The sequence below is a fragment of the Barbatula barbatula genome (genome assembly GCF_947034865.1).
Source record: "Barbatula barbatula genome assembly, chromosome: 18".
Lineage (NCBI taxonomy): Eukaryota > Metazoa > Chordata > Actinopteri > Cypriniformes > Nemacheilidae > Barbatula > Barbatula barbatula.
The window spans coordinates 5,445,315-5,471,748 of NC_136781.1; the positions used below are offsets into that span (position 1 = coordinate 5,445,315).

The 26,434-nt window shown below is 39.0% G+C and overlaps 6 protein-coding genes across 9 annotated transcripts; 4 read left to right on the forward strand and 2 right to left on the reverse strand.

The window, feature by feature from the left end:
- The first annotated feature begins 287 nt into the window (after window positions 1–287).
- Window positions 288–4,606, forward strand: setd7 (SET domain containing 7, histone lysine methyltransferase). Of its 2 annotated transcripts, none has more exons than XM_079479473.1 (8): window positions 288–936; window positions 1,736–1,865; window positions 2,364–2,565; window positions 2,704–2,893; window positions 3,035–3,116; window positions 3,313–3,430; window positions 3,528–3,685; window positions 3,837–4,606. In XM_079479473.1, exons 1-8 carry the CDS (start codon window positions 900–902, stop codon window positions 4,036–4,038), a joined length of 1,119 nt encoding a protein of 372 aa, XP_079335599.1. In that variant the 5' UTR covers window positions 288–899; the 3' UTR covers window positions 4,039–4,606. The 2 variants fall into 2 exon arrangements, with proteins under 2 accessions (XP_079335599.1, XP_079335598.1); XM_079479472.1 differs by having other exon boundaries at window positions 885–967.
- A 91-nt stretch (window positions 4,607–4,697) lies between these two features.
- Window positions 4,698–7,867, forward strand: LOC306907810 (uncharacterized protein). Of its 3 annotated transcripts, none has more exons than XM_079480199.1 (7): window positions 4,698–4,813; window positions 5,101–5,272; window positions 6,185–6,244; window positions 6,382–6,513; window positions 6,678–6,824; window positions 7,044–7,104; window positions 7,203–7,867. In XM_079480199.1, the coding sequence occupies exons 2-7, from the start codon at window positions 5,108–5,110 to the stop codon at window positions 7,307–7,309; spliced, it is 672 nt and encodes a 223-aa protein (XP_079336325.1). In that variant the 5' UTR covers window positions 4,698–4,813; window positions 5,101–5,107; the 3' UTR covers window positions 7,310–7,867. The 3 variants fall into 3 exon arrangements, with proteins under 3 accessions (XP_079336325.1, XP_079336326.1, XP_079336327.1); XM_079480200.1 differs by having other exon boundaries at window positions 4,737–4,933; XM_079480201.1 differs by lacking the exon at window positions 4,698–4,813 and having other exon boundaries at window positions 4,999–5,272.
- On the reverse strand, window positions 7,767–10,838 carry rab33ba (RAB33B, member RAS oncogene family a). Its single transcript, XM_079480198.1, has 2 exons — window positions 10,325–10,838; window positions 7,767–10,059 (listed from the first exon to the last, which is right to left on the reverse strand). Exons 1-2 carry the CDS (start codon window positions 10,550–10,552, stop codon window positions 9,568–9,570), a joined length of 720 nt encoding a protein of 239 aa, XP_079336324.1. The 5' UTR covers window positions 10,553–10,838; the 3' UTR covers window positions 7,767–9,567.
- A 436-nt stretch (window positions 10,839–11,274) lies between these two features.
- ugl (ureidoglycolate lyase) lies at window positions 11,275–15,413 on the forward strand. The gene is made up of 15 exons (XM_079479513.1): window positions 11,275–11,335; window positions 11,535–11,663; window positions 11,890–12,108; window positions 12,331–12,421; window positions 12,486–12,562; window positions 12,637–12,747; window positions 12,842–12,901; window positions 13,309–13,465; window positions 13,533–13,731; window positions 13,989–14,067; window positions 14,157–14,249; window positions 14,350–14,422; window positions 14,506–14,573; window positions 14,676–14,806; window positions 14,954–15,413. Exons 1-15 carry the CDS (start codon window positions 11,330–11,332, stop codon window positions 15,108–15,110), a joined length of 1,650 nt encoding a protein of 549 aa, XP_079335639.1. The 5' UTR covers window positions 11,275–11,329; the 3' UTR covers window positions 15,111–15,413.
- Window positions 15,408–25,264, reverse strand: naa15a (N-alpha-acetyltransferase 15, NatA auxiliary subunit a). Its single transcript, XM_079479512.1, has 20 exons — window positions 24,405–25,264; window positions 22,800–22,884; window positions 22,587–22,691; window positions 22,262–22,419; window positions 21,926–22,060; window positions 21,633–21,786; window positions 20,996–21,115; window positions 20,793–20,888; window positions 20,603–20,709; window positions 20,435–20,507; window positions 19,959–20,128; window positions 19,733–19,885; window positions 19,498–19,626; window positions 19,015–19,228; window positions 18,727–18,920; window positions 17,334–17,442; window positions 17,159–17,257; window positions 16,907–17,050; window positions 16,679–16,776; window positions 15,408–16,594 (listed from the first exon to the last, which is right to left on the reverse strand). The coding sequence occupies exons 1-20, from the start codon at window positions 24,456–24,458 to the stop codon at window positions 16,388–16,390; spliced, it is 2,604 nt and encodes an 867-aa protein (XP_079335638.1). The 5' UTR covers window positions 24,459–25,264; the 3' UTR covers window positions 15,408–16,387.
- On the forward strand, window positions 25,166–26,134 carry ndufc1 (NADH:ubiquinone oxidoreductase subunit C1). The gene is made up of 4 exons (XM_079479514.1): window positions 25,166–25,278; window positions 25,564–25,667; window positions 25,756–25,823; window positions 26,019–26,134. Exons 1-3 carry the CDS (start codon window positions 25,233–25,235, stop codon window positions 25,813–25,815), a joined length of 210 nt encoding a protein of 69 aa, XP_079335640.1. The 5' UTR covers window positions 25,166–25,232; the 3' UTR covers window positions 25,816–25,823; window positions 26,019–26,134.
- The last annotated feature ends 300 nt before the right edge of the window (window positions 26,135–26,434 follow it).

The following is a 26,434-nucleotide window of genomic DNA, read 5'->3' on the forward strand; positions in this document are numbered from 1 at the left end:
AAAATAAACGCATGTCCCAATTCTTAACTTCACTAGGCGTGTTTTGTTTTTGTTTAGTTTGCATGTAAATATAAATTAACAGATGCGTAATCTAATTCTTAGAATGAAGAGAAAATGTATCAGTTGACATTCTCAGCCAATGAGCTTGAAGCTGTGTCGTCAGTCAGTCGTTTCCCATCATGCTTTTGAGTAGCGCAGTCGGAGGAGAGCAACTGCGCTCGACTGCTCAATCCGACACAGCCGCCTCGACGTCGCGAGAGTTTTTTGGCACACGTCAGTATGACATCAGAGCAAGCGGACATAACTCGGACACTTTTCTAACCGGCATGCAGCTCGCGGTGATCACCGGTGATCGGTTCTGCGCAGATTTTGCTCATCTCAAACAATCCTAAATTGCTTATGCTAACGCTTACCCCAACCCTAAACCTAACTTTACAATAATAATAAAAGTCTTTAACTTAATTAATGTTTATGGATTCAAAGCGACAGGGGTACTTTTATTTTGAATACTGTTGCTTGAAATCAGTCTATTTAAATTCACCAAACTAATTATATAAATTACAGATATGAGCAATAGTATTTAACTAATTATTAATATAAAAACATCAAAAGATTTAGCAAGTTTTGAAATAATATTTTAACGAGAATCAAAAACGAACGAACTTGGTGAATCGCTGTTTTAGAACAAGCCCATTGAAGCGATCATTCAAACGAACCGATTCCCTGATATATTTTTTAATGACTCCCTAATAATATACCAACGTTAGAGCAAGGGGGCCTAAATAAAAATCCGTGAGTGTCTTGATGATGTCAGAGACTGTGCGCCGGAGTCTTCAGATCTGCGCAAAGCATCTGAGACACAACTGCCCTCAAGTACACGAAAAAAGCAAAGCGCAAAAATGGACAGCGATGATGACAACTTGGAGGTGGTGGAAGGTACGACAAGCGTATTCACAAACGATACAGTGTGCGTAAGTTTGTTTTTGTCTCTGTCAGACTCAACTTTTATGCAGTCTCATTCCGTTGAGGACTACAGACAGCACTTTTTCTTACCACGTGAGCTGCCAAACATGCGAGGCCCTTTAGGTTTGGATTTCTCAAATCCCTTTGATGGTGAAAAGCATTATTTGGGCTTTGGATTTGGTGATAAAATAAATATGTCTGAAATGATTGATATGGTGCTAGTATAACGTAATTATAGTCATATTTTATTAAATCCACGTGGTAACAGAAATAGTTGTCATAAGATTTCGCCTCTGTCATGTACATTTACATTTTGTCATTTAGCAGACGCTTTTATCCAAAGCGACTTAGAGAGAGTTCATGGAGCACTATTTGTCATACAGGAGCAATAATACAATAGGTGCTTGTACAACGTTACTTGTTTCAACAAAAGCCAGAACAATACCTGTTGAGAGAAAGAGAGCGGGTTCGTTTTTTTCTCATTTGTCATGGATATGTCTATATGCTGTGAATAAAAACTTAATTAAGTGCTAAAATAACATTTCACGTTTCAGATACCTTTTTCAACACAGAGTACAAAGGAAAACGTGTTCCATAATATGACATAATTCCAGTCATGCACATTGCTATAGCTAGAACAAAACCACACCATGAGAGCCATGAGAAGCTGTGCCATAATTTGGGTTAAAGCACAAATGATGCCTGAATAGCTGATAGTTGTGTTTTGCATTTATTATGCATCAGTTGTGATTACAATGTACTTCTTTTATAGGGCCGCTGGATGAGGATGACCAGCCTCACGGTTTCTGTACTGTAACCTACTCATCCAGCGACAGATTTGAGGGACTCTTTGTTCACGGGGAGAAGAATGGAAAAGGCAAATTCTTCTTTTTTGATGGGAGGTATGAGACTTGTGTGTGAAAGTCTATTATTGATTTAAAACTGGTAATTGAGTAATTGTCCGTTAGTCACTGTGAGTCAGAATCATTCAAATGCTGATGCAGATACCGGCATCAGTTACCAGCAGCCCTGGATATAGATATCTTGTTCAATTTCTTCATTCCCTCTCGTCTCTCTTTCTCTGTTTTTCTTATGGGCACACACCTCTTTTGATGTCCTATTTTTTCTTCACACAAAAAACCCTGATGTCAGAGCTGCAGCCTTCTGATCAGGTGCTCATAAGTGTGTCCCCCCTTGAGGTCCTTTACTGAATTCTTCCTATATGTACTCAACTGTCCTGTCTAACAAAAACAAAAAAATGCCCACGTAAATAACTTATAACGGCTTATACTGATAGTCCAAATATTTAAGGAATCTGTCAGCGTTTGCCTCCATGGTGTTTCCTTTGAGATCTGGTCCTCATGTAATACAATTTCTCACATATGTCATTATCTCTGTAGTACGCTGGAGGGTTTCTATGTGGACGATGCTTTGCAGGGCCAGGCTATTTACACATATGAGGATGGAGGTGCTTTACATGGGACTTATGTAGACGGGGACCTCAACGGACCTGCTCAGGAGTTTGATCCAGATAGTCACCTTGTCTTTAGAGGCCAGTACAAGGACAACATCCGCTGTGGCATGTGCTGGAGCTACTATCCGGTGGGATTTGCTTGACTTGGCAATTTAATGAATGTTACGAAAACTCTTACTTTGATCATGGACATTATGATAGGAGTACCAAACTTTTCTTAAACCGGTAATAATAAACGTTTTTATTCTCCACTTGTCGTTGCAAAGGATGGTGGCTGTGTGGTGGGGAACGTGAATGAGGATGGAGAGATGACAGGAAATGCTGTGGCCTATCTCTATCCTGATGGGTCTACTGCACTATATGGCACCTTCGTAGACGGAGAACTCATTGAGGCTCGACTTGCCACTCTTACCATGCAAGAGAGTGCCAGACCACACTTCACGGTTAATCCAGATGGTTAGTTGATATTGTTTCCAATACTTTTCTAACTTTAACATTTAAACACTGCATCATTTCATATTATTATATTTAATTTAATTTTACACAATAGAGATGAATAGTAATCTCAATGTTCATTTTTTTTTTACTCTTGTTTAGGTACTGTTTATTGCTATGATAAATCGACTTCTACCTGTATCGCTGGTCATAGACTGTTCCCTGACCCCTACGAAAGTCAACGGTTGGTGCAAGCTGTGATCAACCATGTAAACCTCAATCCATCAAATTTTGCTTTGAAAAAATACTCCCTCTTCACCAATGTCTTATATCATTGGGGAGGTTCTGTTGGTTCCCCACATTAAATGTAATATTGACATACAGTATTGAAAGTTGCTGACTTAAACTAAAAGCCAATGGTCTTTTTGTTTGTCTGACAGTGTTTATGTGGGACAATCACTTATCTCTGGAGCTGGAAAAGGACTTTTTGCAAAAACTGAAGTCGAGGCCAATACTGTGATGGCTTTTTATAATGGTGTCCGCATCACACATTCAGAGGTGTGTAAATTGTTTACTTTTTTTTTTTAAACGCAGCATTTCAATACTAAATATAAAAACACATCCTGATTGTTTTCTAATAATATTAAACTTACAGGTGGACAGTCGTGACTGGTCTCTGAATGGTAACACCATTTCATTGGATGAGGACACAGTGATTGATGTTCCTGAACCTTTCAATCTGACTGAGAATTATTGTGCATCTCTGGGGCACAAGGCCAATCACTCCTTCACCCCCAACTGCAAATATGACCCGTTAGTGTTGATTTATGTTTTATAAATATACAGAGGAGTTATTCTTTACTATGAATTTGTGGATTGTGTGTATGCATTAGATATGCATTCATATGTAATCACAATGTTGACATATTTTTAACCACATCTGTTTGTACTGTTTTCTTTTTAGGTTCATCCACCCTCGGTTTGGGCAGATAAAATGCATCCGAACAATCTGTGCTATACAGAAGGATGAGGAACTCACTGTTGCTTATGGTTATGACCATGAATCATCGGGAAAATCTGGTCCAGAGGCACCCGAATGGTACACAAAGCAGTTGCAGGAGTTTCAGCAAAGAGAATTAGGAAAAGAGGCTAAAGAAACCTGCTAGGATCCTTCTCACCTCCAAAACATCATCCCTTCCAACCTGCACTTCCATCAGAGACTAATTCTATCCTTTTGACTTTCTAATAGTGTGCAAACACTAACAAATTACATTTGAGGTATTCTGTTACAATTTCCTCTTTCTGAATATATCCTGGTCTGTTTACAAGCATTGTAACTGTGAAAATAACCGCTCAGATCATTGAGTAAGCTGCAAAATTCTATGGTACTACACTGGAAGGACTAGTATGTGTTCGTTGGCCACTGTTGGTTGCACAATGAGAATATTAATTGGAAATGGGCAAGTGATTGATAAGGCATTTTGCTGTGGAGTGGGAATGTTTACTGTAATCTTCCTTGTCTATTCCTTGGGATATTCCACCTCTTTACCACAACTTGTGATAACTATTCAGTATTAAACCAGTGGCTTTTGCTGCTCTTCTGTTGTGTTCTCCTAAATTAAAAATACTTTGAGACTTTTATATATTAAGCTGTTGGTAACGCCAATAATTTCACAGTTTTGATATTCAATAACTATCGACAAAGGTTTTATCAATAAATACAGCACAAAACTCATCAGAGTTCATCGAGTCTTTTTTGACATGAATAAATAATGATAATATAAACGCAAAAATGATTTTAAACGCAAGAAACACTCGTGTGCACGGACGTGGGCGTGGTCATGGCGCAGCACCTGCGCGCGCTCCAGGTAAATAAGTGACATGCGCGGGGCTTGTGGCTAAAAAAAGCGGTCCGGAAGTGATAAAAGGAAATCGTTTCAGGTAAATGCGTACCGGCACTTTACACGTTTTAATACTAGAATACATTCGTGATATTAGTAGTTCATTGGGTTAAAATCAACATACGTGGCTCCGTAGCTTCAAAATCGACCCAAAAACTTGGTAAGCTATATGAGAGTATAAAGTCAGTCCAACGATACGTTTATTGAGAATAACGTTAAGGGTAAAACATCAAATTAGTATTGGGGTGTTGCTCTTTTTAAGTAGCAAAAACAAGATGGAAAAAAACCTTAACTTGTTTAAAGCTTATAGTTCTCTCTCCGCTGAAGGCCTAAGATGGCCCGTTACAGGTATTTCATCTTCAATCAGAAGAGTGTGCTGGTGCTCGGCATCCTTCAGGTTGCGTGTGCCGGGCTATGCGTGGTGTGCGGCTTCATCGACGCAGTCTTCCGCAAAAACACAACTTTGAGTGAAACTAGAGCACCACTTTGGGCTGGATTGGTAAGAAACCCTTAATGTATTCTGTTTGTGAGTATTACACACCGAGAAAGGGCTCCCCCTGTTAGTATAAACCTGGAAACATCAACTCAAGGAAAACTTGAGAAATAATATTTTTAATAGATAATAAAAATGTAGCTACCTGTGTGTTCAGTTATTTTGTTCTTGTGTGTTTTACAAAGTTTTAAAGTAACATTTAAACGCATCTTTGATATGTATGTTCACATTTTTATAAAATATACAGACGTGCTCAAATTTGTTGGTCCCCTTACAGCTCAATGAAATAATGCTTCTGGCATTCTGGATAGAGTTGTCTGAGGAGCTCAGAAAGAAAATAATAAACCAGCATGGTAAAGCTAAAGGCTACAAGACCATCTCCAAGCAGCTTGATATTCCTGTGACAACAGTATCTAATATTATTAAGAAGTTTAGGGTCCATGGAATTGTAGCCAACCTGCCTGGGCGTGGCTGCAAGAGGAAAATCGACCCCAGATTGAACAGAAGGATAGTGCGAATGGTGGAAAAAGAACCAAGGAAACTGGCCTTCTATGAGTCCTGATCTGAATCCTATCGAACATCTATGGAAAGAGCAGAAACTTGCAGTCTGGAGAAAGCACACATAAAACCTGAGACAGCTGGAGCGGTTTGCTCAGGAAGAGTTCGCCAAACTACCTGTTAACAGGTGCCGAAGTCTCATTGAGAGCTACAGAAAACGTGTTGTGCATTGATTGCCTCTAAAGGTTGTGCAACAAAATATTAGGTTGGGGTCCCATAATCTTTGTCCATTTAAGAGAAAATTGTGCATTCTTCGTTTTTTGTGGAGGGGTACCAACAAATTTGAGCACGTCTGTATGTGCATAGACGTGTGTTGTATTGTGTGTGTATATCGATATGTTTGTGTTCAAATTATTTTAGATTATGGCTGTCCCAGGAGTGCTTTCTCTTTTTGCATCCCAAAAGAAAAATCCTGTTCTGGTAATTTCTGCTTTTTTTTTTTATTTGTCTAGCACAGAGTAATTTGCAATGTAATTCTGCATCCCAATTCTTTTTTGACTGTCGGTGTCTTTTTACCAATTGGTTATATTACACCCCCCTTTATCTTAAACTTTCAGGTAAACGTCATGATGGTGTCCGCTGTGATGTCTTTTGTTGCTGTTGTTATTGTGTTTGTTTACTCTTGCGTCACTCTCAGTTATGGAGAGGAGGATGACGAGATCTTCCATGCCCATCCTGTCCCTGAAGTGGTACACTACATATATTAAATTGTATTAATAGGATAAACCCCTTGAGATGTACAATCTCATTTTTGAGGGGGTCCTTTGCATATTTTATATACAGTATTTAAGTCTGTCTTTGCTATCTTTATTTACAAATATTGATATAATTGATTTAGCTGTGTCTTATTTAGAGATTTGTCCTTAGTCGGATGGTAAAAGGCGCGAATGTCGCACTTCTGGTGGCTTGCACGGGTTCCCTGCTTTTCTCCTCTCTTATTGCATTTGCTGGCTGCCGCAGCCTCCCGCTCTGCGGCTGCTACGATTCAGTAAATGGCATGGTAAGTAAAATCTGAGTATCTTGTTTAATATGAGCAGTTCATGAAAACATATGTAATGTAGACTAAAATTATATTCATTTCTTTTTAGATACAATGTTGAGTTTTCATATTTTAAAATCCAGTTGTTACTAATCCAATGCATCTTGGTTTGGTGTATAGGGTCATTTTAAAAGCATTACCTTATAAATGGGATTTATATGTTGTATGTTTATTTTGCAGGTGTTGCTTGTTCCACAGAATGACTCTAGTGCTCCAACAGAACTGATATGCGCTTTGCAGGGTAAGAGAGATATGTGGAAGAAGTGGGTTGGAACATAGTAATGATACTGATTATGTTAGTAAGGATGTGGCCAACAGATGGTATTTTGCTTCATGCAGGTGGAGATAAGCGAATCTTTAACTCTCCTGTGTCCTTCATGGATCAGTGTCCAGATCAAGAACAGCGAGAGGTCTCCACACTTCCGCCTTACAGCAGACTAGCATAAGAATTGCTATGACTTTTAAATGTGTGTCCGTAGCTGTAAGCCGTTTTTAAGCGCTTGCAAGGTGATTAATTCATTTAATTGTGCCCAGTTTGTAAAGGGATATGGTGATAAAACCTAGTTATGCATTTGTTTTTATGAGTTGTCTATTTATTATCAGTGTCATATAAATGTATATGATCTTAGTATTTTACATTTAATAAATTGCAGCTACAAGACTATGTTTTATACATACAGACCTGTGTTTTACAATAAAAAAGCACTTTTTTATAAAAGTTGTACTTAATGAATGCCTATAATAAATTAATCGATTATGATATGAATTCACCTATATTCAATTTGTTAAACTTGGTTCTAGTTTGTAATTAGATGGTTTCCGATATCTATGTGTTTAGCATACTAAGCCATTTAAAACTTGAACCATGGATAAACTAATATCAGCTCCAAATGAAAACCGGCTACAAAGATTTCAGATTTTCCAAAATGGTACAGACAAATCCAGAGACAATTCAAAGACGAGAGCTTTATTTCTTAATAAACCATTAAAACTTTTGAAACCGCAACCGATATGATTTTTTTGTATGCATTTGATTTGTAGCACATTGATTGTGGATGTAGTTTTTCCCTTACAACTATCACTTCAACTCATGACCAGCAGGCATGTTTTAGTCTAGATACATGCTTGATTTATTTTTTGGCATGGTACTATTTTTTGTAACCCTGATATCATGAATTGGCTCATACATTTGCGAATAGCATAACGAAAACCAAAACCGTCAAAAATGTACAATAATTAAAAAATGTAATACATAATGTAGCACTCTTTTAATTTAAGTGCCATATAACAGTATGTTTTTCAACTGTTTTGTGGCTTTCTGAGAACAATTTTTTAATTCATTTGTTAAAGACAAAGAAAATCACATAGAATTTGAGTCTGAAGGACACTTAAAATGTAAAAACCAGAGACTAATGCATAAATGCAATGGCAAAAGCATGTTGACACGCAAAACCAAGCCATCTTGTGATTCCAAAAAAAACGTAAACACTCATGGTCAAAACATTTTGCACAAATAGACTCTAGTATGTAAGAACTCAGCACTTTGCACTTTTTTCGAGGGCCATCACTAACCATGCAAATTTCTTCAACCAATCACATGCTGCTAATACTGGACCTCCAAACAATTTAATGTTCAAGCTAATCAGCCCCTTAACCAACCCCTACTTCAAATAGATCATTGGAATTATATGCAAAACAGTTTATAGACAAAAATGATAGTGGGGCATGCTGCTTTGATGCACTCCACAGGGCCTGCTGTGGTTACATTCAAGAAGACATGAATGAATATTCTCTGTAATGGATTGAACAAGGACTACAATGAACACCAGCAAAGAAAATGTAGTCATTATCAAGTCTGAGGTACTGTATACTTGTCCTGATAGATTACAGGGAAATATAAAGACTGATTTAAGAACTGTTCTCAGAGCATGCACAAAGCAGATACCATGTATAATATGCATATGAATTTGCTAGATAATCTGTGGTAGACATTAAAGATATTTTTTAATAAAAAAAAAGTGGAGAAGGACTGGCTTTAAAAATATATTCAGTAATGAAAGGCTATCAGTTTTACTTTCGTTTTAAATTCATCTCTTGTTTCTCTGAAACCTATGAGCAGCACTAATGCTAAATATTTTCCCTTGAGACAACAGACAACTGTATTTGTGTGGTGGGTGAGGTAAGAGGGTGAAAACAAACCACAAATGCACAGATTAACGCAGATTTGCCGTTTCACCTGGGAGGCAAATTATTTTACTGACCCCTTTATCTAATTTTGGCAGGAAAAGTGCTTCAGAGCTATGATATACATCATATACATCATGTGTAGGACGGTTACCAGAGTGAAACCCCACTGAATATTAAATCTAGTAGGTATGTTTATTTATCTTGCTAGAATGTGTGGCAGTGGAGGTGTACAAGTCAGAGGCTGACATACAGTGACTGAAGCTAGGATGTGTAAAACAGGCTGGCCTACATGCAACATGTCAAGGCCTCTACAGAGAAACCATTTCCTAGTGTCTTTTTCCCTTCAAAATGAGGCCATTTTGCACATCGAGTACAAAAATGACTAAGTTTTTATTTGATAAAACGTTCACGGATATAATCTCCTAATCTCCCTTTGTAAAGTTTTGCTTTAGTTGCCTCCATGCTAAATGGTGACCCATAATTTGATTTGAACAGAGCGATCAGGTGTTTCCCTTTATTAGCTCTTCCAGCAGCCACAGCCCCAGTTTCCCCTGTCCTCTTCCTCCTGCCTCCTAAGAGTGACGGTATCTCCAGATCCACTAGGTGGTTGGCTTAACATCAGCGGCTTCTGGGATTTTAGCTTGTGCGCAACCGTCATAAAAATGGCCTCAACGTGGTCACTATTATTCCGACTGCCATCCTCGTTTCCGTAGGGATTCTTGGCAGAGGTCTCGAACAGAGGCATTGAGTGGGCATCGGCGAACTGCTGCGCTACATCAGTGCTTACTTGAGCTGCGTGCCTCAGGTCACACTTGTTCCCGACCAGGATTCTGGGCACCTCCTGACCCAGGGCGTGCTGACGGCACTCCTCGATCCATGCCGGAAGACTGCGGAAACTAGCAGCGTTGGTGACATCGTAGACGAACACCACAGCATGGACGTTACGGTAGTAATGCTGCACCATACTCTTTCGGAAACGCTCCTGGCCTGCTGTGTCCCATAGTTGGACCTAGAAGAGACGAAAGAGAGAGGAGAAACTAAAATCGTAAATCAGAGCTTATCGGCTGTGCACTTTGCATGGTATTTGTCCTACAACGGAGAAAAGAATGCAGGGCATCTTTATGCATAAACAAAATACATCAAGTAATGCATGTGTATGATGCAGAGGATGGATTATAGACGGTATATAAATGGAGCTCTTTATTGTGACAGCTTGACACATCAAAGAGGAAAGAAACAAAACGTTAACTCCTTCTGAAAACATACAAACTAACCTTGATTTGCTCGCCGTCTATTTCGACAATCTTCTCCCGAAAATCCACCCCGATGGTGGCCTCAGTCTTGTCAGGAAACTTGCCCGCACAGAATCTGTAGGTGAGGCAGGTCTTGCCGACCCCAGAGTCTCCGATCACGATGATCTTAAAGATTCGAGTCCTCGGAGGAGGCAGCGAGGAACTTGTCAAAGACGAGCTAAATTCAAAAGAGGACTCGATATCTGCCATGCTGTTTGCCTATAGACAAACCAGTGCCAGAGACGTGTCACCTTACAGGATGGCACAGTGCAAATGCACCGATGCTAACGACTTAAATGTTGATTTAAAAAGCAAACTTAGCTTAACCCTTGTGCCTTCACCATAAACTTCATTAGCAAAAACCAAATATTCAAATATCAGAGAGTTTGTTAAACGTGTTGGCATGCAAGACTCGGCATTTTGCTGATGCATTCCTGGCAGAGTCCTCTTACACTGTTTGGGTCTGAAGCCACGTATGACGTTACGTGACATAACTGAAATCTCGCGAGAACTCACAAGGCGCTATAAAAGCATTTTATTTTTACAATAAAACTACAAGCATAACATACTGTAAACAATTGAACAATCAATTTGTATTATTTAACATTTTCTTAATTTTGTTGCTGTGTCTTGTTTGTTTATTCGGTAGGTATACTGAAAGTTTTTAAATACGTTTTTAACTACTAAAACATTTTTCTGATTATAAATCTATAAATAGACCAAATTCATAACAATGATAATCAAATCTATATTGTAATTAATTAGGCCTACATACTGTGGTGATAAAGACTAAAACTTTTAACTTTGATAGTCAGAATTTGATAGTACCTTTTGGATATATGCTATAAATATATGATATAAATAAAAACGTATAGCGATAAAGAAATAAAGGCTTTGGGGCCACTTTAGTCACGTGTGGTTTTAAGTCAAACATTGCAATGACACCTACCAAAGTCCAACTCTAGATATACTGGACAACTGCTGAAAATGTTGGTAAGTTCTTATAAATTGTTATTGTTTTAAAACAGTAATGTCTTACTAATTAAAGTGATCAACATGTATATGTAGAATTTGAAGTACAGAAATATCCTCGTCACTATACTGATAAATTTGAGCAGGTTTGTGTCTGTTACTTTTACTGCTGTATGGAGAGTGTTATAGAGACACTAACAGTTTAATGTGCTGATAAAAGGTGAATGAAAGTGTTGAGCTGGAAACGCCTCCACCAGGACTTGAGGAAGAGTTTCACACTCTCTTCAGCGCTGATGCACTGACATTTCTGTCTGAACTCATCTCTACCTTCCAGCCTGGCGTTGACAAGGTCTTTAAATCTTTACACTGTCTCATCTTTTTAAAGGTTACATCATGCCTGACAGCGATTCTTGAGCTTCAAACTTTGATACTATAGTTCAATTAAGAATGACTATAAATAGAGCTACAATGATATTGTTGTTGTTAATATTTATTTAAGACGAGAAACTATATAGTGTACGGAAGATGTTTGTACTTTTTTGGGTGGGTGTTCAAATATCTTTTTTGCCTGTTAGGTCCTTAAGTTGAGGGTCCGAAGGAAAGTTCAGCTGGATCTGACTGGAGAGCTGCCAGGCTTTCCGAAGGACACGGCTCACATACGAAATGATCCCGGCTGGAGTGTTAGTCCTGTTCCACACAGATTACACTGCAGACATGTGGATGTCGGTGACCTTTCACCCTGTGATACACAACGCTTTAAACAGGGACTCAAATCCACCGCACAAGGGTTACAAGTAAGACATAAATTGCTGGTTTGGTAGACACATGATAAAAAGTAGAACCTATCTTTTATCAGAATACAAGCACTACTTTTTGTAGGGGATATCCACTAAATTAAAACAGTACTGTGTGTATTACAAAACATATTGCACATAAAAGCTATACTAAATACATACTTATAATTAGGTATAATTCTTCCCATTATTCAATCTTAGTATCCTTTTGTTCTATTGCAGATTGATTTTGATGATGGCAACTGCCCAACGTACCATAATCAAATCAAAGGGATTTATAATGTTTACAAGGCTGTGCACAACCAGTTTCAAGGTAAGTTTTACTACTCTGACGATCTATTCCTGGATGTCCATTAATAATTATTTGTCCTAAACAGATGTGCCGCCCATCGCTCAGGCTCCAGTGCTGATGCTCCGCCCTCGAGCATGGAACATGGTGGAGCACAACATGATGGTACAGATCATTTTTAAGCTTTTGCCGTATGTTGTTTGGTAAGAATCTGTAAGCGAGTGAGAATCTCTGTGTAGGTGTATGGTCGAGAAGTTCCAGGTCCATTGTTTGACTTTGGTCTACTGATGTTTCATAATGCAAAGTTACTTCTTCAGAATCAGAGTGGACCCTTTTTCTACTTATCCAAGGTCAGTGTTGAACGATTTGATTCAGTTTAACAGGACATCACTTCAGTAGAACAAACACTTCCTGGAACATTTGTCTTTTTGTTCTGCTTTGCAGGTTGAGAGTTACATGGAGGCCAGATTGTGGAGTCAGATTTTCTTTTGGACTGAGAAAAAGGTAGAGGTTTTTTATAAATTATTTTAATTTTTATATTATTTTATTTAGTTTTAAAGCTGGGGTTGATTGTTTGGTGTCGATAAAAGGAATAGTTAACCCAAAAATGTAAATTGAATCACCTTAAAGTTGTTTCAAACCCGTATAAATGTAATTGTGATAATTGTGATCCTAAACACAAAGAAAAACTGTTTGTTTTCCCACATTCCTCAAAATGTCTTCTTTTCAGTTCAACAGACCAAATAAATGTATATACTGTAGGTTTGAAAACTTCAGGTAGAGTAAATGATGACATAAATAAAATTTTTGGTTGAATTGTTACTTTACAATTAATATTTTCCATATTTTGAATCGTAGTAAACTCCCTGTAACTATGTCTATAACTTATGTAATAATTTGTTGTTTTTCAGCTTGGTCTGCCAGCAGGTTCTATAAAGGCCACCGTGCTTATTGAGTGTGTCCTTGCTTCTTTTGAAATGGAGGAGATTTTGTATGAGCTCAAGGAGCACTCCGCCGGTTTAAACTGTGGCATCTGGGACTATTCTGCTTCCTTCGTGAACAAATTCGGTCAGTTTATACAGCTTGAGAGCCTTTTAAATGAAGAACATTCACAGTAAGTGTCAATGCTTTCTAGGTCATCGAGCTGATTTCCTCCTCCCTGACCGCAGTAAGTATGTGGATATGGAGAAGCGTTTCTTGCACAGCTACATGGATCTGCTGGTGCAGACTTGTCACCGCAGGGGTGCCCTAGCAACAGGTGGCATGGCAGCATTGTTGTTGCCTAGTGACAAAGGGAGTGACCTGTGCAAGACTGTACTTCAGACTGTCACCAGGCAAGATGCAGATACCACTGAACCCGAACAAATATCCACACTATGATCATAGTCACAATCTCAATTCGCATTCCAGTGCTCAATACTTCTGAATCCTAACATGATACTTCTAAAGTGTGCAAATCAAACCATAACTGTTAATGGCAAAACATTAATCAATATCTAGCGATCTGGGAAAAACGAATAAGTTCAGTACATCCAGCTTCAGTCACATTAGTTCTTTATAACAATGAACATTGTGTTGTGTTTTCCCGCAGACTTAAATTGCTAGAGATCAAAGCTGGAGTTGACGGCTTCATGGTCTATGACATGGACCTGATTGAGCCCATGCAAAAAGTAAATCACCAACTTTTTTTTGTCCTCTCTCAGCTTTGGCATAAACTCATATAACAAGTCTATTAGTGACTTTGATTATTATCTCACAGCTGTTCCAGCTTCACTCTCCGGATCAGAACCAGCTGCTACAGCTGCGCGATGACATCACCGTGACCCCAGAGGACTTGCTAGTGATGCCAGCGGTCAGCTAAACTCTCAGACCAAATCATGCCATAACATGTTGATTATTATGTGGTTTGAATGTGATTATGGTAAAATATTTAATTATATTCATTTTTGTAGGGTGGTGTTACATTGTATGGATTGAGGTATAATATTGCTGTAGGAGTCCTCTTCATTGAAGCCTGGCTTTCAGGTGGCATACCTTCCACCTATGGCTTTCAAAATGACAGTTTAATGCACAAAATGTAGTTTTTATGGATGTTTATGATGTAATAGGCAGAGGACATTTCTTTTATCTGGGAAAGGTTGAGGATTCAGCGACAGCAGAGATATCCAGGTCTCAGGTTGGTTCGCAAAGAGTGTAACGTACATGGTACAACATACACAACTAAGAGTTTCTAAGAGTTTGCATTTATAAGGTCAATCTAAGAGTTTGCATTTATCAGGTGTGGCAGTGGATCCGGCATCAGGTGAGACTGGAGGATAACGGCACACTTGTGACGAGAGCTCTAGTCCATAGCTTGGCTAAAGATCTGACGAGAGATCTGAAATCAGCCATATATTGTCAAACAAGCAGGTGAATCTTGGCTCGCGTTTAATAAAATGATACATTAACAGATCTTTAAATTCTGATTCAGATTGTTTGTGTGAATTATAGAGCTAAGCTATTGTTGCTTAAAAGCTCACTGAGAAGTAATCCATTATTTCTCTTTCTATTTTTGAGGGATGAACAGAGGTTGATGACTGCTGTGTCCATGTTTCTAGAAATCGTGCAGAAGAATGATTTCCCTGAATTCCTCACTTCTTACCTGTACCTGGACCACACCTTCCTTAGCTTTCAGAACCAACATGAGAGTAAAGCACCTAAAGCCAGACTCTAACTTTCATCTAAACTACACGAAATTAGTAAATAGTTGATCTGTTAACGGCAAGCCTAAATATCACGGTTAAATATGTAATAAGGAGTACCTTGTATTTACTTATAACAATCATTTTAAGCGATTTCCTGATTATCCTGAAATTACCAAATGTCTATAATAATTATTCTTTACTCAATATAACAATCCAAGAAAATGTCAACTTATTTTTCAGTCAGAAATGTTTGTTTGCTTCAGCTTCAATCCTTGCACTTCTACATTACACACACAATTTTGGAAAATTAAAAACAAAAGAGAAGTATACGCAGTACTGTAATTTTGTTTTATTTATAACTGCGTGAGCGTGAAATGACAAAACATGTTCTCAGAATACAGACAGTGGTATCTTTGAGTCTTGTGTTATGGGGAAAAAATCAAACAGAAAGGTTGAAAGCAGCATGAGAAAACCCAAACAGTGAGTGGGGGGAAATAAAATAAGCCAAACTAACCCAAAAGAAACGGTCACAGTACATGTCCTACAGGCTCAAAAAACACTCCGCCACCGAGACATTCACTGATTAACCTAAAGGCAGCAGAGGATGAAAGAGAAACATAGAGATGCATGTCTGCCTCTGCTCGGCATGCCGGGTGACCTTACAGTCAACTCTGTTATCAGTTTATTGGTCGAGCATCATCATTTCCCCCGAAAACCATTGGGCTTTGACTGCTGGCCCCCCCTGTGGCTGATCCTGGAACTGCGTTGTGCCCAGCGACACATCACATTTATTCATTGCCACACTCACCCTGACCACCCCTCCCCCCCAGTACCCTCAACAACAGGTGCCGTTATCTGCATCTAAAGCGTCGCCCCACAGGTTTGGCACACGACCACGCAAGACAAACCCGGACCAGAAGTATTGCTCCTCTTGATATTATTCTGCTCTCTTTAATATTCTTTTATATAAATTACTCTTAAAAACATGAAACAATGCCGGTCTCAAACATTAGTTAGCTCCAATGAGTTCGCAATTCATTGTGACCGCCATTATCAATCATTCACTTTCTCTGTAATACCCTTTGTTTTGTTCTAGCGTAAGAACCGCCGTTGGCTGTATTTATAAAAAAAAGAAAAAGGAGTAAAACAGGTTTTAACCCCTATTGCTCGTTCGCTCCTGTGAGTTGGAAGCTAAAGCGGAAGGTTACTGGTCTCAATAGTGCAGTAGAATCTCAACCTCCGTGGGGCGTCTGGTCTCAAAATGCTGATGGCCATAAAACGGCCTCCCTGCTCCGTCCTGAAATGCTCACATCTCATTGGGCATGTCCTCGTGGTCGCAGGATGACACGTCTCCATTTGTGGTCACCACGGAGTTGTCCTGATAACCAGGGGGCATGAAGGCCAGGGCGTAGGGGTAGAAACCGTAGCAGGACGCACGGTATGATTCGATAACTTTCTCCGGCTGTGAGCCCAGACCGTTGTCCCTTAAAGCCTGGAGCAGCTCTGTGCACATCTAATAACAGATATCAGAGATGAAGCGTAATGTAGTACACATTGAGTAATGCAAATATAAGTCTGTTCTCTTTAGTTACAGTACCTGAACGGTTCTGCCTGTTAAGGACTCATTTAGAGAGGTAGCCAGCTCAGCAGCTTTATCCTCAGAGGAAGGGTCCAGATAGACCATCATCTTAGCAGCTGCATACAGGCATGAAAAAAGACAATTGAGGGCACAGAACAGCACTCAAAACACATACGCTTAAATGTATCTCTACCTTACTTTATAATGCGACAAGTTTCAAGTTTAATATCGACAGCGTGAAAGTACCTGCAACTCTGTGTGGTATAGAGTTGACATGCTTGCTCAGGAAGTTTTGGTTGAAGGTTTTTGGGTCACTCTCTCCGAAATGCTTTGTGATCTCCTGTTTTAGAACCTTCTGCACAGCCTCCGGCATGTCCTTATTGTCTGAAACTGAAAACAGACCGCAACATCTCATTGTACTTGTATGCAAAAATGTAAGGTCTTACGATATCTGTTTTAGCGGCTTTATGGATTTTTAAGCACACGCGCACAATGTACCTCCTTTGAAGAATCGCACTAAGCACTGGTGAAGCCAGGGGTGATCAGGGTCCAATGAGTGAGCTCTCTTGACCGACTGCAGCATCAAAAGATACTTTTCTACAAACACAAGATTTTAACAATTGATGACTAATGCATTATGAATCATGATGAGTCAGTCAGTCAGTATGGTCACCTTTTCTGAGGTAGATCTCGAAGGCCAGCAGGTGTGTGTCTATTTTATTCTTTACTAAATTCTTCAGGGGAGTCAAGAACTTCACTGCTTCCTCCAGCGGATTCTCAACCTGAACAGAAGATCATGATGATCAAACAATTTAATAATAATAATTCATTATATTTATATAGCATTTTTCTAGGCACTCAAAGCGCTTAACATTGATGTGGGAATCTCCTCAACCACCACTAATGTGCAGCATCCACCTGGATGATGCGACGGCAGCCATATTGCCCCAGAATGCCCACCACACACCAGCTCATTGGTGGAGAGGAGACAGTGTTAAAAAGCCAATTACACATGGGGATGATACTCTTATTCGAAGGACATGCTGGGAATTTAGAGAAAAACAACCAGTATCTACACTTCCTCTGAAGAACTAGAGCAGTCATATTTAATTGGCAGACCGCGGGCCGGATTCGTACCTTTGCTTCGTTCATACCGGACCGCAAGACATAGCCTAATAAAACATTTTACTGAGCCGCTTGTCTACACAACGGAGAATCACATGCCAAAGATGCTTTGTTTTAACCCTTTCTGGTCTATGTGCGCTGCTTCTCTACCGCCAAAGATGTGCCGCATGACGAGCAGCAGACACATGCTTATTTTTACAACAGTAGTGCATACACGCAGAGCAGGTAAATGGACACACAACAGTACTATAACAAACTGCTGAAATATTGAAGTATTTGTATAAGTCAGTCTGTTTACTGTTTGCTATATGTCTCCAACCTTTCAAACAGATTTGAGATACTTTAAGAATCATAACGTTTTTATCTACTTTTAGCATTAGCATTATTGATCAGCATGTAAACATTTGTGAACCTGTGAAAACCCAGGCTAACATCTCATAATCAAATTATTAGATAACAAACATCAAAGAATAATTTCAAGCATTGATTTAAATCTTTAAAATGGCATTATTCAGTTTATATTAACATATTGTTGATATATTTTCACTGAATATTCTGTAGGATGATTTTATAAAACAGTAAAATACTTTTGCTGGGTTTTCACAAGCAGGGTCACGTTTTGTAATGAACAACGTTCTAATTGGGAAATTATTTAAAGATAGAAGTAGTTCATATGGAAAGGCTAATTTAGTACAAACTTGTTTTCTGCTTATGATGAGAGCATTTTAATTGTTACATTACACTTGCTGTTTGTATGTTGTCAGTAGTTTTTTTTATTTATTTACAAATATTAATTATCAGACTTCTATTAAGAGGGCATTCCCCTAAAGCCACAGAGCCTACAATACATACATACTGTGGATATCAAAATATATAGGATACCTCCAGGAACTTTAATTGAATACCCCTGAACTAGAGGTTTTAAATGTGTGGGTTAGCACCTTTGCCAGCTTATCTGGTACGAGTTCCTCTTTAGGTCCACCGATTTCTTCCTCGTCTTCTTCCTTTTTCTTCTTTTGGTTCTTTAGCTGTTTCTCCTTCTCAGCGTTCTTCTTTTCCTCCTCTAACTGGGCTTTCTTCTGGGCACGTCTCTGCTTGTTACGCAACTTCTTCAGCTCCTTGTCCGTCAGATTTGCTAAAGCAAATAAACAATAGTTTACCCAAATCTGACCTAATATACAAAGAAGGTTTCTCTGATGAATAATTGCTTGTTGTGAAAAAGATGGTACCATTGTCAGCTTGAGACTCCTTGTTGTCATCGGAGAGCGGGTTATCGTGAAGGCTGAGGTAGATCTCAATGGCCGTGCGGGCTGCCTTGAAGTAGAAAGGGTGCACACGCAACACGTCCTCCAGTTTGAGCAGATCCACGTAGGAGCGCAGCGTCATCTTTCTCATACAGTATGTGTGGAAATCAAACTGGTCGTCTGTTATCTCCACAAAATGCTGTAAACAAGAAAGAAAGAAAGAACATTAGGGGTGTAGAACTCATTCTAAATCACAGTGACTTATTAAACCAATTTCTTCCTGAACTCTTAAAATTAGCTTTTTGCTTAAATGAAAAAATTATTAGATCACCAAAATGTACATCTGGGATAGAAGTAAATCATGAGAAATTCATGTTTGGGTGAACTATTTCTTTAACGTTTGGCCGAGAAGATAAACTAAACATCCGAGAATAAATAAAGTAGTGTGTGAAGGTGTGTGGTACTCACTCTTTCAATTTCATGGCACTTTTTCAGTGCCTCTCCGTATTTGTTTAGAGACTTGTAGGCCAGTGCACATTCAGTCTGGAACCACATACACTGCATCTCGTTCAGATTCTCTACTGCAGAGGTGCCTTCCTGCAGACATCAACAAAGATTAAAAACACTTTAATATTAAATGCATTCAAAAGGCGGCAAAAGAAAAATCACGTTCCCGCAACCCCAAAACGTTCAACACACTAACCCGTGTAAACTTGGAACACATCTCCTCTGCCTCTTTGATAAGACCGGCCTTGAGCAGATACTTGGCACACTTTGAGTTGATGAAGCGGTCAGCAGTGTCGAGACCCTGGGCCTCGTCCATCCAGCGAGCAGCTTCACGGATGTTACCCGCGTGCTAAACCGGAAAAAAAACAAGTCAATCTCACTTCACTATAAAAATAATAGTTCTCAACTTCAGTGTTTTTTACCTTGTAGATCTTCGCCTTGATGAGGAAGAGCTCTATGAGGGTGGGGGTGCTTTCGATGGCTGCGTTAATGTTTTCAAGAGCAAGGGTCTGTTTGCTGATATGGTTAAAATGTTGGGCCAGGAAATACTGAACCCAGAGTAGGGAAGTTGGAGGCTCCGTTTTCCCATCATCTACAAATCACATGGAGCATCAGTTGTTAACCGTCAGAAGGATAAATGCTTGGGCCCCAGCTGCCAATGCTGTAGGATAACTACTATACTTCTATATCCCTCTGAGTATTACTGGAATCAGTTGAATCAAAAGTTACTATACTGAAGCATGCTGTATGGCACATGCACAAGACAATTGAGCTGGATAATAAAATTATTTATGTACAAAATACAATGTATAAGCAAATAAACCATCAATACAAAGACATGAAATTAATTTGCTATATTGCCCAGCTTCACATGTTGTTCAATGGCACATTTACTCACCATTTTGGTTGAACATTCTACAGGTCTTCAAACTTTTTTCATAGCCCAAAACTAATTCCTCAATTATTGCCACCTGTACAGAATGAGACGAGACGTTAATCCAAAAATTATACTCTCTATTTTGGTTTCTCTTCTCTGATAAATCATAAACCCTCCTGTCCATCTTACCTTGTCTTTGTGAGGGTACAGTGATTTAAGCGTGGTAAAAACAGGCGGGCATCCCTTGCTTAAGTTAATTCTCAGGTACCGATCCAAACACTCTCTGAACTTCTCACCTGCCGGAACCATATGCAGTCATTCACACACATGCATTACCAGATCAGAACGGCTCTATTGATTTAACAGCACTAAGACTTACCAGTGAGGAAGCTGAGAGGAAGTCTTCTTGGCACCAGGCCCTTAGGATACTTAACCCAAGCATCTTCATAGATTTTCTGCCTCTCCTCTACACTCTCTGAAAAAAACAGGGCAAATAATAAGAGGCTAAAGACAACAAAAACATCTAGGCTTTACAACATTCAATGTTATAAGATGATAATGGAAAAATGTGCATGCGTGTACTTGTTTTGAATGCTTTCTCCAGCCCCTGATAGTAGCTCCAGTTCTCAGGGTTTCTCTCCAGCAGTCGGTGATAGACCTCCGTAGCTTCCCCAGCCTGATCCAATCTCAAAAGCAGTTCGCCTACACACATACCACAAAGTTGTAACCAATGTAACCCTTTTTTCGTTATAAATAAACAAAAACTGGTTACAGAGCAACTACATGAAAGAATCATAATAATACTGGAATTTGAGCTGTTGGGTACAATATCGCAGGAAATGTCAGTAATTTGACTTCAACTCATGTGATGGTTTTTAAAGGAGACTGCAATTTTATGTTTCAAAGAGAGATCGCAATTTTGAGGCAACAATTAGAGAGAGCACCTTTAAATAAGATTATTTTGCTTAAAACTAGGCTCCGACACTAAGCTCATGTACTCATACTCATAAAAATTCACCGATACCTCATGTGACATAACTGAGAGAAATTTGCTTTGAAAGTTTGTGAAAAGCACATAAAATTCTTTATAATAAATAAGCAGTGTTATTTTTATAGGTCTCACGGAACAGGTATCGGTACAGGCATCGGTATCAATGAGTACCAATAAACAATATAGGTACTTTAAAAAAAGCATTTCAATTTTTTGTAAAAGACGCACCTCGCATCTCTTCTACAGCCAGTTTGTCACAGATTTGTTTCTCATAGTTGGTGAGGTGATCGAGAGCTTTTTTGAAAAGTCCGGCTTCCCTCAACAGCTGATTCTGATACAGCAAGAGCTCGCTGTACTCATAATCCACCTTATCTGGAGATGTCTAAAACACAAGTCCACAAAAACACACACATGAGTGACATCCAAAATCAAAAGCTGAATGATTATTCTGAAAATCTATAATCAAAGTGTGGTCACTGCTTGTGGATGATTTAACTGACAGAAAAAGGTTAAAACGGCACCTGTTGTGTTTTGCGGAACTCTTCAACAATCTTAGCTGCCATTTCGTAATCCTCCAGAAGGTGATACGCAATGGCATAACCAATCCAGGACGCTCTCTGAGCTGGCCGCAACTGCAGTAACTGGTACCTGGTCTCCTGTGAAAAGCGGAGAAAAGATATTTAATTTTATATTTTATAATACGTTCAAATACAATACATATAATACATACAAATTTCTTTACCACATTGCCTTTTCTAGGTGTTACATGCAAGTGTGTTAATACAACCTTGACGGACAAATTACTTGATTGTTTCCTGACCCCTACCAAAGTGCTCACTGTTCAAGTGCTCACTTACCCTATAACCTTCGAGGTCTCTCATTTGGATCTGCAGCAGGGAGAGATCTCTGAGGATTTGCAGATTGTCTTTGTCCCATTTAAGAGCATTCCTGTAGCACTTGATGGCCTCATCATACTTCTTATCGGAGCGCTGAAGCAAACCGTACACGTGCCAACCTGTGGAGGAGTTAAGGACAGAAAACAACACAACACCCCTTCCATAAATTGCGCTTATCCGTGGCAGTCAATTAGACGAAGTCAAAAGAGCCACCCGCTTTCATTGTGAAAAGGCAGGGAAGGGCATTTTCACGACCCTGCTGACGAAAAAATAGGTTTTAGGATACAGACATGACTCTTCAGATCGTTTCGTAAACCTCTTCGGACTAGGTCATATGCCTCCTCCTTTCGTCCTAAACAGTTTAGGGTCAGTCCCTTCATTGCTAGGGTCTCTGCAGAGAAAAAAGTCAGAAAAGGACTGTAAACAGTCATGTTCTAGTGCTCAATCTATAAGTGACGAATGTCACCTACAAATAATTTAAACTGGAAAAAAGCCTTACCTCCATGTTCGGCATACTTTGGGTTGGACAGGATCTGTTTGCAAAACTTGAGCCCATTTCTGTACTGCTTGTGTTCATAGCATCTCTAAAAGACAAAAATTAGGATGCGAATTAAAATCATTTTCATATCAGACCTAATGTAAATAGGGTTGGTGATATCTTGTTTGCATTCCATAAACAAATCCATCAAACCAAAACCGTAGAGAAATTGTTTGTATAACACATAACCACCAGAGCAACTAGAACGTCAGAAGGCTCATTATGACAGCGGTATGAATCACGCTGGAACCTTGCAGTGGAGACATCACTTCACAAAGGCTAAAAAAAGTTTGAAAGCACAGACGTCGACTCTTGCAAAGACATGCACTGGAAAGTCAAGACACTGGTGCCAAAAAAATGATTTGAGCCCCACCTACTGCTCTTTTCAAGATTTGCTTACTGATCCCTGTTATGTAGATAATTTTATGTGGTTTATAAGGCTGGTATCTCTATGCAGAATGAGACTTTGATTTCAAATATTTATATCTACAATTGTCAGTGTAACAGCTTGGAGGTCTAAAAGGACTGCCAGTCAAAAGAAAACAAGCAAGAATGCCTCCACACTGTCTGCATTGTTGCATGTGTAACCCAAGAAAATGTTAACTCTCACGTATGTTACGTTCTGGAAAAACAGGTGAATGTCTTATAATATGATAAAACAAGCACGTGGTCTGTTTATATGTTGGTTATTTTACATATTGTTACGAATTTAAAACAATGACTTGTCAACCTGCTGACTCTGAGTGGTACAAAACAACTTAACGCACAAGGGTTTTGAAGTTTTTGATTTAACACCATGCAAAACAGTAACTTTGGTGTATGAGGTACACAGAAATTGACATTATTTAAGGATTAAATGGCTACCAGAGGAATGCTTATTGGTGTTATTTATATGTTTTTCTTGATGACTAATCAAGTGGTTACTAATGCCTGGTTTGTTAATGTGATAGCAGTTTTGGTGCTTGGCTTCACATACGAACAAAAGTGCCAATAAACTGCACTTCGATAGTAGCCATTTTACAAAAAAACCTGTGCAAAATAATATGTGTTGTAGACAACGCACAAAAAAAAAAAACATTACCATTCATCTTTCAAATCTTACGAACGCTTTTAATCCGCTGTGGTCAAACAGGTTTATAAATGGCTGAAGTTTAAAAGATAGCATGCACGTAGACTGGTCATCAAATTAATTCAACGGGAAACTGTTCAATCGCACATGCTCGTGTTCAAATAGTTTGACTTTTTGCACCAATAATGTTTATTCCGAACACACAATTAAACCGATCCGGGCTAAACGTGCTAAGGTAGTTAGCTGCGCCGTACTAGGCAAGTTCATCTGCTCTCAAAGTGAGTGAATGTGCATGAACTAATTGTCGTGTATTAAAGATATGCCAATGCCCACTCATTGCCTCCGCAACTACCCAACGAGGCTGCAAAAAAACTCGTAGGGAGGTTTCTCGTGGGGTCAGCGAAGTCCTGGCTAAAATAGGAAGGCGAATGACACACGCTTGCTTTCTATTATTAACGATCCAGCGCTCCTTTGCAGCTACATTTCCCCCAACTTACCAATATTCTCTTAAAGAGAGCGTTCTCTTTCGGCGGCAGAGTTATCGAGGGCATTGTTCTTATTGAGTGGTGATCGCCGCGACTTTCCTCTGTTCATGAACCGGAATCCGTTATCCTCTAGCCGGATTGTCCGCCGTATCGCAAAAGCCCCCCGAACTTCGCTGTCTGGGGCTCCTCGCCTTCACGTGGTGACAGCAGGCCCCCCTTCAGAACCAAAATGGCGGCGCTCCTTCTCTCCGGGTCAAATGGTGAACCGGGCATGCGCCGAGTGTGTAGCGTTTCCGAGACGGGGGTGAATCCGTGATTTTTTTTTTATAATATGAAAAGAAACGAAACCTGAATGTTGATTATGTTATAGTGTTATCACAAACAAAGGATAAACATTGCAATAACTGTGTACTATAACGTGCGTATTTTAATCAATAGATGGCACTATGTGCAGTAAGCGTAAAAAAATTAACATAACATAATTGTTAGTACAATAAGTTAGGACTTAAAGAACAATGAGTTTGACACGTTTTGAGGCGCTAACAGCATACAAAATGGTAACTTTGATATATGTTACATACTTACGTTTGCATTATTAATAGAATAAAAAAACGACTACCAGAGGTTTATTAGTGCAGTTGTTTAACGGACTACAAGTACATGTAATGTTTTTTGCGTATGATAAACTAATGCACGATTTCTGGAGTTTGAATCGTGATTGATTAGTCTACGTGCCACTAGCTTGGTCTATCAAGTCGACCGGACGTGAACGCGAAGGAAAGATAATCGAACAAGGATTGAATCGAACAACGTTGCATTTGGGGGATAAACGCTGTTAAAATGCCTGTCGCTCGGTTATTGCTGCGAACGTCGACAATCAATAAGAGTAAGTCCCAAACATGTTATATAAGATATTCGGCGTACATGTCTGAATCCCAGGACGTTTCTTTAGTTGTGTTTACTCGACCCTTTTAGCAAAGCACAGTGGGCTGACCTTGCTTAGCTTAGCAACTAGCGGCGCAGTAGTATAACATTGCAGTTGTTTGGTTTAAAGCTTATACATATTGGAAAAACTTGTATAACAGGTACCACATGTGTACATTACTTCAGCCACAGCAAGTATATCAGATATAAATGTGATTGATTAAATGTTTCAATTTCCTTCTTTCAGTGGTCAGCAGAAATGCTTTCACCTCCTCCAAACCTGATCATTCAAAGCCAAACATGCTTAGAGTAGGGCTGGCATTTGGAAGCACAGCTTTCCTCTGGGGATTGGTAACTCATCCATTTAAATTATCCCTCAAACTTTAGTTTTAATGTCATTTCAGTATGTGTTTACACACAATCTCTTTCCTCCCACAAGCTCGTCAAACAACACAGCACTGATGTGAGGGAATACAAAATAAGGAATGGGCTAGAGTAAATTATGGGGTAAGTTAAACCATTACATCTACTTTTCTGTAATAAACATGTATAAAATATGTCAATTTACAGTGTGGCGCAAGATTTTACCTTAATTTCTCCAAAGTTAATGTATGACTATAGACACCATAGTTTGCTGAGACTGTGGCTTAAAGTGCATGACATGATTATGTATTTATTTTTTATTCCCCTTTTCCTTGTAAGGTGCCGAGTGCTGTTCATTGGTTATCTGGTCTCTGCCATTTAAATGCTCCTCTGCGATGAAAATATGTACAAAAATGTTTAATAAAAATGTGTATTTGTAAACTCCAAGAAATCACGTTGGTTGTTGTTGCTTTGCTTATAAATTGTATCATTACTCTGAATAACAAAGTCAGTGTTGATTGTTTCTTAGGGATACTACAGCATTCAAAAACCATAGTGACATAAGTTTAATAGAGTGTAATAAATTATTTTTTAGATAAATTAGTTTATTTGTCACATACAACCAACCTGTAGTAACATGTTAATCTAGAATGTGCAAACGACATTTCTTACCAAGAAATAAGAACTGTATACTTTAAAACTGAGACTAAATATATAAGTAAGCAAATATTTTGTTGTTTTAATCAAAAATTCGA

What these genes read in the sequence shown, in the direction of transcription:
- ndufc1 (XM_079479514.1), top strand. Translation starts at nt 25,233, where the DNA reads ATGCCTGTCGCTCGGTTATTGCTGCGAACGTCGACAATCAATAAGA. An exon ending in AACGTCGACAATCAATAAGA is followed by an intron (nt 25,279 to 25,563) that starts GTAAGTCCCAAA and finishes TCCTTCTTTCAG; the next exon opens with TGGTCAGCAGAAATGCTTTC. An exon ending in CAGCTTTCCTCTGGGGATTG is followed by an intron (nt 25,668 to 25,755) that starts GTAACTCATCCA and finishes TCCTCCCACAAG; the next exon opens with CTCGTCAAACAACACAGCAC.
- naa15a (XM_079479512.1), bottom strand. Translation starts at nt 24,458, where the DNA reads ATGCCCTCGATAACTCTGCCGCCGAAAGAGAACGCTCTCTTTAAGAGA. An exon ending in CGAGATCTACCTCAGAAAAG is followed by an intron (nt 17,258 to 17,333) that starts GTGACCATACTG and finishes TTGTGTTTGTAG; the next exon opens with AAAAGTATCTTTTGATGCTG. An exon ending in TAACAGGCAGAACCGTTCAG is followed by an intron (nt 16,595 to 16,678) that starts GTACTGTAACTA and finishes ATCTGTTATTAG; the next exon opens with ATGTGCACAGAGCTGCTCCA.
- setd7 (XM_079479472.1), top strand. Translation starts at nt 910, where the DNA reads ATGATGACAACTTGGAGGTGGTGGAAGGTACGACAAGCGTATTCACAA. An exon ending in TGTGCTGGAGCTACTATCCG is followed by an intron (nt 2,566 to 2,703) that starts GTGGGATTTGCT and finishes GTCGTTGCAAAG; the next exon opens with GATGGTGGCTGTGTGGTGGG. An exon ending in CTTCACGGTTAATCCAGATG is followed by an intron (nt 2,894 to 3,034) that starts GTTAGTTGATAT and finishes ACTCTTGTTTAG; the next exon opens with GTACTGTTTATTGCTATGAT.
- rab33ba (XM_079480198.1), bottom strand. Translation starts at nt 10,552, where the DNA reads ATGGCAGATATCGAGTCCTCTTTTGAATTTAGCTCGTCTTTGACAAGT. An exon ending in TAGACGGCGAGCAAATCAAG is followed by an intron (nt 10,060 to 10,324) that starts GTTAGTTTGTAT and finishes CGTCTCTTCTAG; the next exon opens with GTCCAACTATGGGACACAGC.
- ugl (XM_079479513.1), top strand. An exon ending in CCACCGCACAAGGGTTACAA is followed by an intron (nt 12,109 to 12,330) that starts GTAAGACATAAA and finishes GTTCTATTGCAG; the next exon opens with ATTGATTTTGATGATGGCAA. An exon ending in TGTGCACAACCAGTTTCAAG is followed by an intron (nt 12,422 to 12,485) that starts GTAAGTTTTACT and finishes TGTCCTAAACAG; the next exon opens with ATGTGCCGCCCATCGCTCAG.
- LOC306907810 (XM_079480199.1), top strand. Translation starts at nt 5,108, where the DNA reads ATGGCCCGTTACAGGTATTTCATCTTCAATCAGAAGAGTGTGCTGGTG. An exon ending in ACGATTCAGTAAATGGCATG is followed by an intron (nt 6,825 to 7,043) that starts GTAAGTAAAATC and finishes TTTATTTTGCAG; the next exon opens with GTGTTGCTTGTTCCACAGAA. An exon ending in ACTGATATGCGCTTTGCAGG is followed by an intron (nt 7,105 to 7,202) that starts GTAAGAGAGATA and finishes TGCTTCATGCAG; the next exon opens with GTGGAGATAAGCGAATCTTT.